Raw genomic sequence first — 16,690 nt, forward strand, 5'->3', positions numbered from 1 at the left:
ATAAACGTTTTCTCTGAAATTGGTCACCCTAGCCTTTGCTTAAGCTTTTTTGTTTTGTTATTAAATAATATTTAATTTAATAACTCATTTTATACATTTAACAATAGTCTGTATGATTAAATTCTCATTACCGAAAAAGAGGTTCTCTCTACCGCAACTGGCCTTAAATTGTTGCGGTGAGTGAAAATGGTGTTGTGGAGGATGAGGTGTCTTAGCATGTTTTGCTAACAACAGAGAAGCCATGATGATTTACCTAATTTTTACTCTGTGTATATAATCAGTCATTAATGAAGTATATTTTCATAGAATATTTGTTATCTAATATTTTTCTAAATGTGGAAAATTACCCGTTTCGGTGATGATAATCAATTTGTCGTGTACACGTTCTGACAAGAGAATTTTACACTTTTAACTGGAACAATATGAAGATATCTGCCTACCTTGTTGGTATTTCGAAGGTTCTGCCTCATGTGTTGCTTACTTTAAAATCAAGATTTATATTTTTAAAAAATTGTGTGCGTAAATGACCCTCAAAAAATATTGCGGAGGATGAGAACATTAGTCATGGACACTTTATATTTCCACTACTGTATCATTATTATTATACATGAATATTCAGTCTGTCATTTTTCTGTCATGTGAAAAATTATAGAAGAATATCCATTTACTTTTTTCAGAATATTTTAATTGTAATTTGTTTAAATTACAACATAACATAAGTTAAGATACAGCTGGACGCATTGCGGTAATGAGAATTTCAGCAGAAAATGCAATAAAACGCAAAAATAATTAATTCCTATGTGGAAATTACTCTTTATGCAAGGTAGAGAACAGTATTGTCTTTATTATGGTGTTTTTATATATTACTAAATTGCATGTTTAATATCTAAAATCACTAGTGACATGGTGTTTCAACTGTTTCGTGAGAATGACCCATCTTCTACTTTCTGTGGACCCAACTGCCTGCCTGCGTTAAGTAAAATTATAGAGAAGATTGTAATTGAACAAATTCAGAAATATTTTACTGACAATAATTCATTTTCTGAATTTCAACATGCCTATAGAGCAGGTCATTCGACCACCACTGCTATGGCTCAAGTGACAAATGACTGGCTAGTAGCATTGGATAATAAGTTGGCAGGAGCTGTACTGTTAGATTTTAGCTCTGCATTCGATTTGATTGATCATAAACTTCTATTAAGAAAATTGCGCTGTTATGGTTTCAGCTCTACAGCAACAATTTGGTTTCAGAGTTATTTAGGAAATAGGAGGCAAACTGTTTTTTTTTTTCAATGGAAGTTTTTCACATGAAAGAGCAGTTGACTGTGGTGTACCACAGGTTAGTTGTTTAGGACCACTCGTGTTTTCTATATATAAAAATAATTTGCCATTACATTTAAAGAGAGTAAAAATAGCTATGTATGCTGATGATTGATTCTCAAGAAACAATTGAAGACCTTGAAATTGTGTTATTGGATGAACTAAAGTCTGTGGTAGAGTGGGTTACAAATAATAAGTTAGTATTAAATGTTGGCAAAACAAAAAGTATTGTTTTTGGTACCAGACACATGTTGTTGAGTGAACCCAAATTTAATCTAGTAATTAAAGATATGTATGTTGAGCAGGTACTATAGACAAGGCTTCTGGGTATTGAAGTTGATGTAGCGTATCTGACCCGGACCAGACAAATTAAAAAGTCGATCAGGATTGTGGTTGAAACAAGAGCCGTGCTGGTGCTGGATTGGCGGCCATCTTGGGTTTTGGCGCTGGCTCAGCAGCTTTGATGTAAACAGTCTTGGGAACTTCTAGGATCAGTGACAGCATGGAGAAATAGTCTAAAAATGAGTCAGCGGCCATCTTGAGCGTCGGTGCTGAGCTGGTGGCCATCTAGTACTGTGGTGTGAGGCTGGCTTCCTTCCTGCCTCGTGGTGCGGGGTTGGTGGCCATGCACCGCAGCTGCGCTGGGTTGGCGGCCATCTTGTGCTGTGGCGCTGGGCTGGCGGCCATTTTGCTTCGTGGTGCTGGGTTGGTGGCCATGCACCGCAGCGGTGCTGGGTTGGCGGCCATCTTGGGTTGTGGCGCTGTGCTGGCGTCCATCCTGCCTCTTGGCGCTGATCTAGCGGCCATCATGGGCAGTGGCGCCACGATGGCAGGCGTGTGCTTCTTCTCACCTCTCCATCCGCCATGGTGAGACGGTGGCTCTAATCCATCCCACACGAGCCCCGGGTCGAAGGGCCGTCATGCTTGAGAGCGATACTGAGTATCCTCTCGACCACTTCCTCCTCGGCGACCTCCTCTGGTTCCCCGGAAAACCACCAGGCGAGTTCCTTCAAATCCATTTCTCTCCCGCACTGTGGCTGGGGAGGAGACATAAGTCGACATACCACTGGCTCTTGCAGTGTAGGAGTCCTTCTGTCAAAGCACGTGATGCAAGAAACACGGCGAGAGAACCAATTGCGGGTAAGTCGTTTATTTAGGGATAATCCAAAGGGGTAAACAGTCCAGGCAGGGGTCAAAACCAAACATAATCCAAATCCAACATAAACAAGACACGAAGACAAAGCAAGGCAAGGCAAGGCAAGGCAAGGCAAGAGTTGACGGACCTGAATAATACACGACATTAAACAAGGACTCTGTAACACAGACTAAGACAGACTGGGTATAAATAGACAGAAGGATAATGAGGGAACAAGAGAACGGTGGGGGACAATCAATTACACAACAAGGAGGAAGGTGACCAAATAAGGGAGGAGGAAGTGATCTGGTGACAGACACCGTGAGCAAGGAGGACATCTAGTGGAACCCCAGGGAACAACAACCCAGACACTGTGACATTTTTTGTATTTTGTTATTGTGTATTGCTTCATATACAGAACATAAATGATCTTAAAAAGAAAAGCATCTTAATTGAAGATGGAAATCCTCCTCGATACCGTCCTTAACAAGGAAAGACTATTTGGATCAGTCTGAACCATATAGAAAAATTATCTTTGGAGAGAGAGATAGACACAAACCACATAAAACCATTTGGATGGTGGGAGAAACAGGAACAGGAAAAACAACCCTGAACGATGTGATGGTCAACTACATGTTGTGTGTTCAGAGAGAAGACAAGGTTTGGTTTGAGATCACAGATGATCAAAACGACTGAACACAAACTCACAATCAGACCTCTGGAATCACTGTTTATGAGTTTTATCTACAAGAGAGTCCAATCAATTTAACAATCATCGACACTCCAGGATATGGATCCATGAAATAGATGCAGTGTGTCTGGTGATTAAAGCAACACAGAATCGACTTTCTGACAAACAGCAATACATATTTGATGCTGTTCAGTCATTTGGAAGAGATATTGCTGAAAACATTGTCTTACTTTTCACACATTCAACTGGAGCTCCACCTAAAAATGCTCTGACGGCTGTTAAAGAGGCTAACATCAGGTGTGCAGTGAAAGACAAGAATCAGCCAGTGTTTTTCCTGTTTAACAACTGTCAGTCAGACTCTGCTGAAGATAAAAAACAATCATGGGATCGCAGTTTTAGTGGAATAGAACAATTCTTCAAGTTTCTTAACACAATAAAACCAAAATCCTTGCAGCTGACACTAGATGTGTTGAAGAATCGAAAGCAACTGGTGGCAAATATCTCTAATCTACGATCACGAGTTCAAATGATGGAACTAAAGCAGAATGAGCTGAAACAAACTCAAGAAGCTCTGGAGAACAACAAGAGAGATGTTGAAGAAAACAAGAACGTTGAGTATGAAGCTGATGTGCCCTACAAAGAACAGGTTGATATTGATCCTACTGTAGCCAGTGTGGCGATGTGCTGCACCGTCTGTGAGGAGAACTGTCATTATCCAGGATGCTGGTGGTTCACTGGTGAACCTTTTCATTAGGTGAGTAAATGAGGATGTCATCTATATAGACGAGAGCAAAATGATTCAGGTACTCACGGAGGCCTTCATCCATGAACCTTTGGAAAACAGACGGGCCATTTACTAGACCGTACGGCATCACCAAGTATTCGCAGTGTCCAGCTGGGGTGATGAAAGCCGTTTTCCACTCATCTCCCTCTCTAATACTGACCAGGTTGAATGTGCTCCGTAAGTCTAGTTTGGTGAAGACACAGGTAGCCTGGAGCTTTTGGAGGGAAGATGGGATTAGTGGAAGAGGATAGCTGAACTTTACCGTTATTTTATTTAAGGCTCTCTAGTCGATGCATGTTCTCAACCCTCCATCCTTCTTCGGAATAAAGAAGAAACTAGCCGCTGCTGGAGAAGTGGATGGCCGTATGTACCCTTGCCTTAGGGCTTCTTCCACTTATTTTTTCATGGCCTCCTGTTCTGGGATGGATAGGGAGTAAATTTGCCCCTTAGGAATGGACTCTCCTGGAACCAGATCGATAGCGCGATCCCAAGGGTGGTGTGGCGGAAGCTTGGAGGCTGCTAGGGGGTTGAAAACATGTGCAAAAGAGGCATAACAAGGGGGAACATTGACAGACTGGTTTCCTTGGGACTTTCGATGGACGAAAATCATAGGGCATGGAATGACTTACTTGGGTGCTTTGACAGTTACAACCCCACTTAAGTATTTTCCCCATGGTCCATTCTATAGAGGGCTGGTGCTGAATCAGAAAAATAAAAATAAAAAATCCTGGAACTAAATATGCAAAATTATTATGACCAATAATATGTTCTGAATAAATCTTGATTATAAATGTCTCAATTTGAATTCAAAATCAAAAGACAAAAAAATATATATATTATTGGCATTTTACACATACTGTACATGCATAGCATATTATTTGCATATATGTGACATATATGTCATGAAAGACTTGTATCACGTGTCTGATTGACAGAACCAACGTAATAACAATTAACAAGAAAAAAATGAAATGTTAAAACTTAAATGGTACTTTATTTTGTTAATTTTTAAATCAGACATACAAATTGAAATGAAATTAGGAATGCATGGATAAAGTATGGTAACTGTGTGGAGAAAATATGAAAGTGAGAAGTAAAAACAATATTTATAAAAAATATTATTTTTGAATAATTCATCAAATAAGCCTTTCTTAATTAAATAAAGCCTTGAAATTTCAATGAATTATTGAGTAAAGCAAGAAAACACTTGGAATTAAACTGATTTAATCTTGAATTATGATCATAATCTGAATTAAGTCTGATCACTAACTTTATCAATGAATTTTGAAAAACATAAGGACATTAAGGACATAATATTTTATACACATTGCATGAGCAATATGTGTATTGAATGCTAACACTATTGCAAGACTGCATTAATATTCACTGTCATCAAGTTTCAGATTTATTCTAGTTGTTTTTAAATTAATTATTTCCCAACAACAGACCTACTTGAATTAGCATTATTACTAAATAAAATGGGGTAGAGGTGCGGGAAGAGGTTGATGGGGTTGGTTTAGAATAATTTACAACTCCAACTCTAAATATTGTGCTATAGTCTAAGCGTCCCATATAATTTAATTAAAGTTCAGCATGTAATGGGTGGGTCACTGCATCTTCTCATATTCCTAATGGACACAAACACAGGAAGAGAGAAACTGAAACTCAGAGAGCGGGTTGGATGCTGAGTCATGATACTGAGAGGATGGAGGTCGATCTGTGTCTCAGTCTGCAGAGAGGGGCGGAGCTATCCATGGGTACCATTCTCTATGCCAATGAGAATATAGAAGGGGCGGGGTTACGTGTAGCTCCTCCCTCTGCAGACTGCAGTAAGATCCTTCAACAATCACAATACATAGTCCAAGCTGCCACTCAAACACTGCTGCTTTTATTCTTACCGGTTTTCTCCAATTGTTTAATGCTAATTTGCTTATTTAATTGTTATAAAGTAATCTATTGTGTTATAAATTATAAGAAAAAACGAAACCTGACAAATATAAGTTGACATGCTTTGCAAGAAAAACAAATTATGGAATATATTTTATCAATAAAAACACAAAATAATATTAAGCAACATTAAACACAAAGAGATAAAGAAGTGTTCTGTTCAATCTACATACAATTACACTATGTATTATATACTATCAAAAACAGAAATAAAATGCTGAATTGTATTTGGAAACACTGCCACCAAAGATCCGCGTGAGAAATGAGAAATTACAAGTGCACATACTAAACATTTCAAATAAATACAAGTGAAACTAAACTATGCACATTTGTATTTTATTAAGCAACACGTTTGTTTTGTGAGCTAGACTCCTCCTTCATGAACCCAGTAGTGACAGAAACCCAACTGTCTTCAAAAGGGTAGGACTATGTTATTATGCACTGTAAACTGTGACTGTATTATTATTATTTTTATTAAAACAAAAATAGATAAAGTGAAAATCTACAGGTAAGAGTGCCAATGTATGAAAGTCTGTGAGTAAATTAGCTTGAGCTGAATTGACAAGTGTCCTTAAAAAATAAGAATAATAATAAATAAAAAAACGCATATCTTAAAAATATAAAAATAAAGTAAACTATTGGTCAAACCTCTATCAGTATCTATAACAGGTGTGTCCAGTCCTGTTCCTGAAGGGCAGGTGTACTGCAGAGTTTAGCTCCAACCATCTCCAACACACTTCCCTGGAAGATTCTGGTGAGTCAGAAGATCTTGATTAGCCGATCCAGGGGTGTTTAATTAGGGTTGGTGTTAAACTCTGCAGGACAGTGTCCCTCCAGGAGCAGGTTTGGATGCCCCTGATCTGTTAAATTACTGGAGTGATTTAGTCTTCTGTGTTTTGTCAGCATGGATCCAGTGGGAGTGAATTCAATAGAGACTGTAGCTGTAGACAGACTCTTCCAGCTGGGGATGCTGTATGACTGCAGGAGACATGCTCTTGTAGCAGGTGATGCAGCAACAATTACTCTCTTTCTACCAAACTTTGATGGAAACATTAACAGATGAATTGTTTAAATGTTATTGTAGTTTTGGGCTATAATATGGCATTAAAGATTTAATCAAACATCTGTTGCTGATTGTAAAAGTGCATAAAGCAGTATGTGTCAGTGTTGTTCTTGATGTCTGAAGAAGGTCTTTTTATGTAACCAAATATGAGAATGGACAATGGGAGTCAATTTTATTGTTGCATCAAAAGAAATGGAAAATAATCCAGGTTCCTGCATACTGCTGTATGAAAATGAATCTAATGAAGCTGTTTGCTTCACTCCTCCATCAAAACCAGACTGTCCAGTCACTGAAGATGTCAGATGTAGGCAGGTGGATCTGAAAGTGTCTCCACCGTGTTCCTGCTACAGAGGAGCTCACATTACTGTACAAAATGAAGGAGGAGAAAGACTGGAGATCTCAAACTGTGCCACAGAAGCAGAACACAGTGACTCTGACTGATCTCAGACCAGATACTGAGTACAGTATTAAATGTGCAGCGGTGGGAAAACTCAACTACACAGTAGACAGTGATGTGATGCGCCTCACAGTCATAAACCAGAATCTCATCAAAGCCAAAGTCACCAGACTTGCCACAGAGGTATGATGGTCTGCCATGAAATATCAGCTATAAAAATGAATTTTACTACATCACTGTGGAAAGTAATTTCAGCATTTTTGCATGGTACCAATATTTGGCTTTTGACTCAACAACAGCCGATGGTATCTTGGTATCTCCCCTAGGTTTGCATTGAATTAGTAAAATATACATAAAAATTCAATACATAACTGACTCTATTTCTTTCTCATGGAATGCGAAACACTCGCATTTGATCATTTGTAAAAAAAAATTACATTGTACATCATTTACACATATTACACATATTTACCGTATTTATTGTTGATGTTTGTTTGTGTTTTACTTTACAAAAAATGATACATTAAATTGATCTGATCAAGAAAAGCATCTTAATTAAAAATAGGAATCCTGCTCGATAACATCTGGAAATAAGTACATTCGGTTTTAATCAATCTGACTCATATAGAAAATGACCTTCAGTGAGAGAGACAAAAGAAAGATAAAGACATCATGTGTTTGCACAGTTTAAATAAATCTGCAGTAGAGATCCATGAAATAGATGCAGTGTGTCTGGTGATTAAAGCAGCTCTCTGCTGCTACTTGTGAGCAATGTTACATCAAATGTTACAGTAATACACTCACGGATTATCAACCCCACACTAATTATAGTTCTTGTATTATTCTGTAAATATTTAGTTGAGAATTGTCTTTATATGATGATGATAAGATGTTATTTTGTCTGTTATGGAGTATATTATATTTATTGAAATCTTGCTGACTATGTTGCTGTTTCATTCATATCATGCACGTTGAGCTTTGTGCCCAGAGAAACTCCATTTCGTTCTGCAGTGCACTTCGTTGTATGACTAGACTATAAAAGTATTTGAACTTTGAACTTGAACTTGGATTGACAACAGCAGGCATGTTTCAGATGATTTCAGAGATTTTCTTCCTCATCATTAGGAGCTGTTCTAAATTAAGGAACTACTTAAAACACACTCCCTAAGTTTCCTAAGCATGTAGAATTGTGTGTGTGTGTGTGTGTGTGTGTGTTCTTGTTTTTGTGACATATCAGGACACAACTCTGGATAATGACATGTGTATGACACAGGTATTACAAGGAGAGGGTGACTTATGAGGACATATACGCTTATAAATCATACAGAATGAGTTTTTTTGAGAAAGTAAAAATGCACAAAGTTTCCTGTGAGGGTTAGGGTTAGGTGTAGGGTTGGTGTAAGGCCATAGAATATACAGTTTGTACAGAATAAAAACCATTACACCTATGGGATGAACACACTTTACACAAAAACAAATGTGTGTGTGTGTGTGTGTGTGTGTGTGTGTGTGTGTGAATATGGCCCATGTTGTTCTTTGACCTGTTTCAACACATGATCATAAACTCCACTCTTTTACAACACTTACCTGGAAGAGACTGTCGTGTTACTTCTCCTTTGTCAGAACTCCATTCCCGCTTAATAAAAGAGAAAGGAATCAGCAATCACTGAAGAATGAAGATAACAAGAATTTAACAAAGATTTATGGAATAGGATATTTTTTTCTTATCGGACAGCAGATTTTTGGGATTCTCATGGTTATTCATTTTTGAAACGATCGAACAGAACCTGAGAGTAAAGGTCAGACTGCTGGAGCTCGAACAGAGAAAATGGCGTCTCTACATGTTTCTGCTGAAGGGCTTTCTTGTCCTGTGTGCTGTGATATCTTCAAGACTCCTGTTCTTCTGTCATGTAGTCACAGTTTCTGTAAAAGGTGTCTTCATAAGTCCTGGAGAAATAAAGAAACCCAGGAGTGTCCTGTCTGTAGGAGAAGATCCTCAAAACTCGAACCTCCAGTTAATCTTGCGTTACAAAACCTGTGTGAGTCGTTCCTGAAGGAGAGAAAAGAGAGCTGTTCATCAGGATCTGAGGAGATCTGCAGCTTACACAGTGAGAAACTCAAACTCTTCTGTGTGGAGGACAAACAGCCGGTGTGTGTGGTGTGTGTTACTTCACAACAACACATCAATCACACATTCAGACCCATCAGTGAAGCTGATCCATCACATAAGGTAAAACAGATTTATTTCTGAAGAATAAAGCTTCTCATAAACATGCACATTGCTCTGTATACAGTTTGATTAAATGTGTATTATATATATATATATATATATGAACATGTTACAGAAATCTCTGATGTCTTAAGTTTTTTTATTTAATTTCTAGGATAAAGATGCAGTTAAAAAGAAAAGCAGTAAAAGAAAGTCTGAGGAAACAGGACAACACTTCCAGGTGAAACTCTGTTCTTTTGACATATTCACAAATTAAATTAGATTTGTCTGACCTTTTGGGGGTTATGAAATAGGGCCTTTATTGTTAGAGATGTTTGTGTTTAGAATTTGATAATGACTTCTAAATATAATATTGTTCATTTATACATGTTCATCTATATTTTTATTGTATTTTGTTATTGTGTATTTTTTTGTAAACAGAACAAAAATGATCTGATAAAGAAAAGAATCTTAATTGAAGATGGAAATCCTGCTCGATATCGTCTGCGAACAAGGACAGAACATTTGGTTCAATCTAAACCATATAGAAAAATTACCTTTGGAGAGAGAGATAGACACAAACCACATAAAATTATTCTGATGATGGGAGAAACAGGAACAGGGAAAACAACCCTGATCAATGTGATGATCAACTACATGTTGTGTGTTCAGAGAGAAGACAAGGTTTGGTTTGAGATCACAGATGATCAGAGCGACCGATCACAAACTCACAGTCAGACCTCTGGAATCACTGTTTATGGGTTTTATCCACACGAGAGTCCAGTCCATTTAACAATCATCGACACTCCAGGATATGGAAACACTCGTGGAATCAATCATGATGAAGAGATCGCTGTGAGTTTGCACAGTTTAAGTAAATTTGATGACTGGGTTTATGAAATAGACGCAGTGTGTCTGGTGATTATGGCCCATCAAAATCGACTCTCTGACAGACAGATCTACATATTTGATGCTGTTCAGTCTTTATTTGGAAGAGATATTGCTGAAAACATCATCTTACTCTTCACACACTCAGATGGAATGTCTCCTAAAAATGCTCTGACGGCTGTTAAAGAGGCTAACATCAAGTGTGCAGTAAATGAGCAGAATCAGCCAGTGTTTTTCCTGTTTAACAACTGTCAGACAGACTCTGCTGAAGATGAAAAACATAAAAAGATACGGGAACAATCACGGGATCTTAGTTTTAGTGGAATGGAGCAACTCTTCAAGTTTCTTAACACAATAAAACCAAAATCCTTGAAGATGACTCAAGATGTGTTGAATAAACAGAAGCAGTTGGAGGCAAATATCTCTAATCTACGATCACGAGTTCAAATGATGACACTAAAGCAGAATGAGCTGAAACAAACTCAAGAAGCTGTGGAGAAGAACAAGAAAGATGCAAAAAAAAACAAGAACTTTGAGTATGAAGTTGAAGTGCCCTACAAAGAATGGGTTGATATTGATCGTTCTGTAGCCAGTGTGGCGATGTGCTGCACCGTCTGTGAGGAGAACTGTCATTATCCAGGATGCTGGTGGTTCAGTGGTCTCTCGTGGTGTGAAGTGATGAAGAATAATCACTGTACAGTGTGTACTAATAAATGCCACTACAGTAACCACATCAAAGAAGCTAAAATGTATGTAACAAAGACAAGGACAGAGAAGAAGACTTTTAAAGATTTAAAGAAGAAATGTGATGGTAAGATTAGCTATGGTGTGTCTGAGGTCAAGATACTGGAAGGAGAACTGCACGAATTAGAGAAAGAGAAAAGAAATCTGGTGATTGAAGCTTATCACTGTGTGGAAACTCTGGAGAAGATCGCACTCAACACTGATTCACTGTTCATACTTCAGCATGTTGATTTTCTGATTGAGAAGCTGATGGAGATAAATGAGCCTGAAAAAGCAAAAACACTGAAAAACATGAAGAAGAGAGCAGGAGGAGAAAAACGAGCAATTGGATACTTAACAAGGCTTAAACAAAAATAATCAGATCAAGTCTTAGCTACTCAATCCCTGCTGACACTCTGAAAACAAGATCATGAAAATATTTCTGCTTCTTTTAAAAACAAGTCCTTTATATGATGTCATCATATTATCAATGATTATATGAATATATGATTATTATGAATCAAACATTTTTCTGTCATCAAACTTGTACTGTATCAATATCATAACTTGTCTATTTTTCTCATTTGAAAGTTGCTTTGAATAAACAGCATCTGTTAAAAGAACTGATGTAATGAGAAAAAAAACCTTTCACGATAAGGAGTCCCCCTCCTTTGCCTCACAGTGCTTTAATGTTCATGTAATCACGATCACTACGAGTTTCTTTAGAGACTGTTTTAACTATTAACTGTATTATTAAGCTCTGCCACCTAGATGTCATCATTCTTCAGGTGAAGAAACATTTCCATATTCAAGCTGATAAAAATCTGAGACAGCTTTTCTGGACTGTGTTCTTCGTTTTCTATAACATTTGTTGGTCTTACATGTTTATTGCTTTATAGTTTTTCTTTGAAATAATACTAAAATCTTAGAGAATATGCAGCAGAAATAAGAAATGCTTTCACTTGTATCTCACTTAAATAAATAAAGCCATTTATTTTTTTCCCAGAATATTCTTGTTCAGCTTTTCTTGTCAGAATCAAACACATCTCATCTCGACTCCAGTGTGTGTTGTGTGTCGGTCAGTGTGTGTGAATCATCTTTTATTGCTTTGTCCGTCTCCTAAAATAACCCACAGCAGCTGAAACAAACCCTGAGGGACGAGAACAGTTCATGCTGATGACTGAACTGACAACAACTGAAGAAAACATGACAATAAACATAATAAACAGTATATGAGGGCACAACAAGACTTAGATTTGTGTGAGGTTCAGATTTTGCTGGTAAACTTGACTCAAATCAAACCAAAGTTTAATTGTTAATAGGCCTGATCATGTGTGACAAAAGCCTGTTTTCATGCAGATTATCCAGATATATTAGCCATCATCTTTCATATGAAACTATTCATTCCTTCTCAAACAGACCCGCATTACATGGCTGTGTCTTTATTTCATGTGACAGTGTAGAAATAATCTTTCTCTGTGTGACTCAAATCCATCTGAGCCAGAATCATCATTAAGAGCAGTTCTTCATCATGTTGTGTGTGAAGATCTTCTGCAGGTTTGGGAACTCCTCATATGTGTTACTCATCTGTATCTGTGAGAAAACACACGACACTAAAGGGAAGCAGAAAGTGGATGATAATGAAGCCACAGACTCATGTGAATTTGAGTTTATATGAGACACACGTCTATATAAAACACTAACATTAGCACTGGGAAGTGTCTACATTAGCACTTTCTATTAAGACAATTAAACAATAACTTAATGAGGTAGAGCATTCATGTCCAAAAGTCCAGGTACTTTTTTAATGCTTGTTTTGCTTTATTAAATCTTTAAAGCCCCTTTAATAGCCAACGCCCTTTCCGTCAGATCGATAGCGCAATCCCAAGGGTGGTGTGGCGGAAGCTTGGAGGCTGCTAGGGGGTTGAAAACATGTGCAAAAGAGGCATAACAAGGGGGGACATTGACAGATTGGTTTTCCTTGGGACTTTCGATGGACGTGGAATTTAATGACAGAGAATTAATGAATTAGAAGATTAAATAAAATGGGGTAGAGGTGGGGGAAGACGTTGACAGGGTTGGTATAGAATAATTTAAAACTCCAACTCTAAATATTGGGCTATAGTCTAAGTGTCCCATATAATTTAATTAAAGTTTGGCATGTAATGGCTGGGTCACTGCATCTTCTCATATTCCTAATGGACACAAAAACACAGGAAGAGAGAAACTGAAACTCAGAGAGCGGGTTGGATGCTGAGTCATGATGCTGAGAGGATGGAGTTCAATCTGTGACTCAGTCTGCAGAGAGGGGCGGAGCTATCCATTGGTGCAATTCTGTGTGCCAATGAGAATAGAGAAGGGGCGGGGTGACATGTGTAGCTCCTCCCTCTGCAGACTGCAGTCAGATCCTTCAACAATCGCAATACATAGTCCAAGCTCCCACTCAAACACTGCTGCTTTTATTTTTACTGGTTTTAGGGGTTTTCTCCAATTGTGTAATGCTAATTTGCTTATTTAATTATTATAAAGTAATCTATTCTGTTATAAATTATAAGAGAAAAGGAACAAAACCTGATAAATATAAGATAACATGCTTTGCAAGAAAAAAATTTATGGAATATATTTTATCAATAAAAACAAATAAACACAAGATAATATTAAGCAACATTAAACACAAAGAGATAAAGAAGTGTTCTGTTCAATCTACATACAATTACACTATGTACTATATACTGTCACAAACAGAAATAAAATGTTGAATTGGATTTGGAAACACTGCCACCGAAGGTCCGTGTGAGAAATGAGAAATTACAAATGCACATACTAAACATTTCAAATAAATACAAGTAAAACTAAACTATGCACAAGCTATTCAGAAAAAAAAAGCAGAAAAACCAACTGTTTTTAAAAGGGTAGGACTATGTTATTATGAACTGTAAACAGCAACTCTGTATTTAATTTAATTTTGTTTTGTTTATTTGACAGTTAGACATTCACTTATGATTTAAATAGTAAATTATATGCGTAATTTAGTTTAACAAAACAAAACTAGATAAAGTAAAAATCTACAGGTAAGAGTGTCTATGTATGATTCAAGATTCAAGATTTTTATTCGTCACATACAAAATTATATATAGCATATATAACCAGCAGTGAAATGTGAGTCAGGTCCGCTCCATGGACAGTGCAATTATTAAAGAAAACAACACAGATGAAAATATACATAAATAAAGCTATGTAAGAATGAAATAAATGTAAACAATAAAAATATAAGAATAAAATATAAAAAATTTATATTGTAGAATAATATATAAAACGCAAAATAATGTGCATGAATGTAATCTGTAGTCTTAAATATTAAGATGTACAGGGATGTACAATGTGCATATATGCATTTTACTGTAGTCTTAAATATTAAGATACACAGGAACGTACAAGAAGCAAATGTGCAAAACAGGGTGACACTGTCTGTGTGTCTATGTGAGGAAGTGAATAAAGTAAAAAGATAAAGTGAACATTAAGTGGAGGCATGAGGATGTTAAGAAGCTGGTTTAGAGTTTAAGAGTTTAAGAGCCTGATGGCCTGGGGGAAGAAACTCCTCCTGAGTCTCTCGGTTTTTGCCATCAGGCTACGGTAGCGCTTACCAGATGGCAGCAAAGTGAAAATATGATTACTGGGGTGGGTGGAGTCTTTGATGATTTTTGCAGCTCTACTTCTGCAGCGTTTGAGGTAGATTTCCTGCAGAGAGGGGAGAGCAGACCCGGAGATGCGTTCAGCTAAGCGCACAACTCTCTTTGTGCGGCTTTGCAGTCTTGACTGGAGCTGTTCCCATACCACACTGAGATACACTGAGTCAATACGCTTTCTATAGCCCCAGAATAGAAAGTTTTCAGGATTGCTGGTGAGACCCTGAATTTCCTCAGCTGTCGCAGATGGTACAGTCTTTGCCTGACTTTATTAACCTGTGTTTGAATGTGAGTAGTCCAAGTCAGGTCCTCGGAGATGTTTACACCAATGTACTTGAAGCTGCTCACCCTCTCCACAGGGGTCCCGCTGATCATAAGAGGAGTATAGGGCTGCTGCTGTCTCTTCCTGAAGTCCACAATCAGCTCTTTAGTTTTGCTCACATTTAGAGAGAGACAGTTGTCCTGGCACCATGATGTCAATTTCTCTACCTCATCCAAGTATGTGGTCTCATTATTGTTGTGAATGAGGCCCAGAACCACAGTATCATCAGCAAATTTGATTATAGATGTGGAGCTGTGTGAAGACATGCAGTCATGTGTGTATACAGAGTAGAGCAGGGGACTCAGGACACAGCCCTGGGGGGCTCCTACGTTCAGGGTGATGGAGCTGGAGGTGTACTGGCCTAGTTTCACCACTTGAGGTCTGCCGGTGAGGAAATCAAGGATCCAGTTGCAGAGTGAAGAATTCAGTCCGAGGTCTATGAGTTTGGAAGATAGCTTTATGGGTACTATAGTATTAAAAGCTGAGCTATAGTCAATAAATAACAGCCTTACATAGTTCCTGTTATTGCTGTCGATGTGTGTGAGAGAAGAGTGCAGGATGTGAGAGATGGCATCATCTGTGGATCTGTTTGGGCGATAGGCAAACTGAAGAGGGTCCAAAGTATCCGGGATGGAGGAGCAGATGACGTTTTTAACCAGTCCCTCAAAGACCTTCATGACTATTGATGTGAGGGCAACTGGACGATAGTCATTCAGACAAGAGGGTTTATTGTTCTTAGGCACAGGGATGATGACCGATTTTTTGAATGAGGTGGGAACCACCGATGAAGCAAGAGACTCATTAAAAATGGATGTAAACAAACCAGCGAGCTGATCAGCGCAGGACCGCAGAACACGGCCAGAAATCCCATCAGGTCCGGCTGCTTTCCTTACATTCACTCGTTTTAGTGCCCTTCGAACCTCGTCCTCCGACACGGTGATTACATGATGATCGCTGCTCTGACTGCTGCTTCCTGACGCGCTGATCGGCAGACTCGCACTGCTTAGAATGCTTTCAAAGCGGCCGTAGAAAGTGTTTAGCTCGTCAGCCAGCGACGGATCTGCTCTCGTCTCTGCAGAGGATTTATTTCCAAAGTCACAGATGGTCCTTAGTCCTTGCCACATGCGTCGGGAGTCATTTAGCTGGAAATGTGACTCTATGCGTTCCCTGTACCTGTGTTTGGCGGCTCTTACTGCGCGCCGGAGAGCATAGCACAATGCTTTGTACTCGCTCATGTTTCCTGACAGAAGACCGGCATTGTAAGCAGCAGTGCGTTTGTTTACTGCTGCACGGATTGATCTGTCCACCCACGGTTTCTGATTTGAGAATGTCCTTATAATTATTGTGTCCATAGCTTGTTCGGCTAGCGTGTTTACAAAGCTTAACGCTACATCCGTGAACTCGCTGACGTCAGATGAACTTGCGCGAAACATGTCCCAGTCTACGTCATCAAGAGCCGCCTGTAACGTTGCTTCTGATTGGGCGGACCATCGCGTCACCACCCTCTGCACGGGGGGATCTTGAA

The 16,690-nt window shown here is 38.4% G+C and overlaps 3 protein-coding genes across 5 annotated transcripts in view; 2 read left to right on the forward strand and 1 right to left on the reverse strand.

Moving 5' to 3' along the window:
• LOC127946564 (uncharacterized) overlaps positions 1-16,690 on the forward strand; it is a 321,463-nt gene that overhangs the window by 60,824 nt on the left and 243,949 nt on the right. The gene's annotated exons all lie outside the window — the stretch shown is intronic.
• LOC127946567 (interferon-induced protein 44-like) overlaps positions 1-16,690 on the reverse strand; it is a 50,464-nt gene that overhangs the window by 17,462 nt on the left and 16,312 nt on the right. The window lies entirely within an intron of this gene.
• The window catches only part of LOC127946562 (uncharacterized), a 220,082-nt gene continuing 212,273 nt past the window's right edge, over positions 8,882-16,690 (forward strand). Inside the window, exons 1-3 of one of the 3 annotated variants that reach the window (XM_052543225.1) lie at positions 8,919-9,567; positions 9,722-9,787; positions 9,988-11,271. In XM_052543225.1, coding sequence (XP_052399185.1) covers positions 9,166-9,567; positions 9,722-9,787; positions 9,988-11,271 — 1,752 coding nt within the window. In that variant the 5' untranslated portion in view covers positions 8,919-9,165. Of the gene's footprint in view, positions 9,568-9,721; positions 9,788-9,987; positions 12,155-16,690 lie in introns of those variants that run through there. The other 2 variants (XM_052543226.1, XM_052543229.1) reach the window with 2 other exon arrangements.

Source organism: Carassius gibelio, chromosome A24, assembly GCF_023724105.1.
Source record: "Carassius gibelio isolate Cgi1373 ecotype wild population from Czech Republic chromosome A24, carGib1.2-hapl.c, whole genome shotgun sequence".
Taxonomy (NCBI): Eukaryota; Metazoa; Chordata; class Actinopteri; order Cypriniformes; family Cyprinidae; genus Carassius; species Carassius gibelio.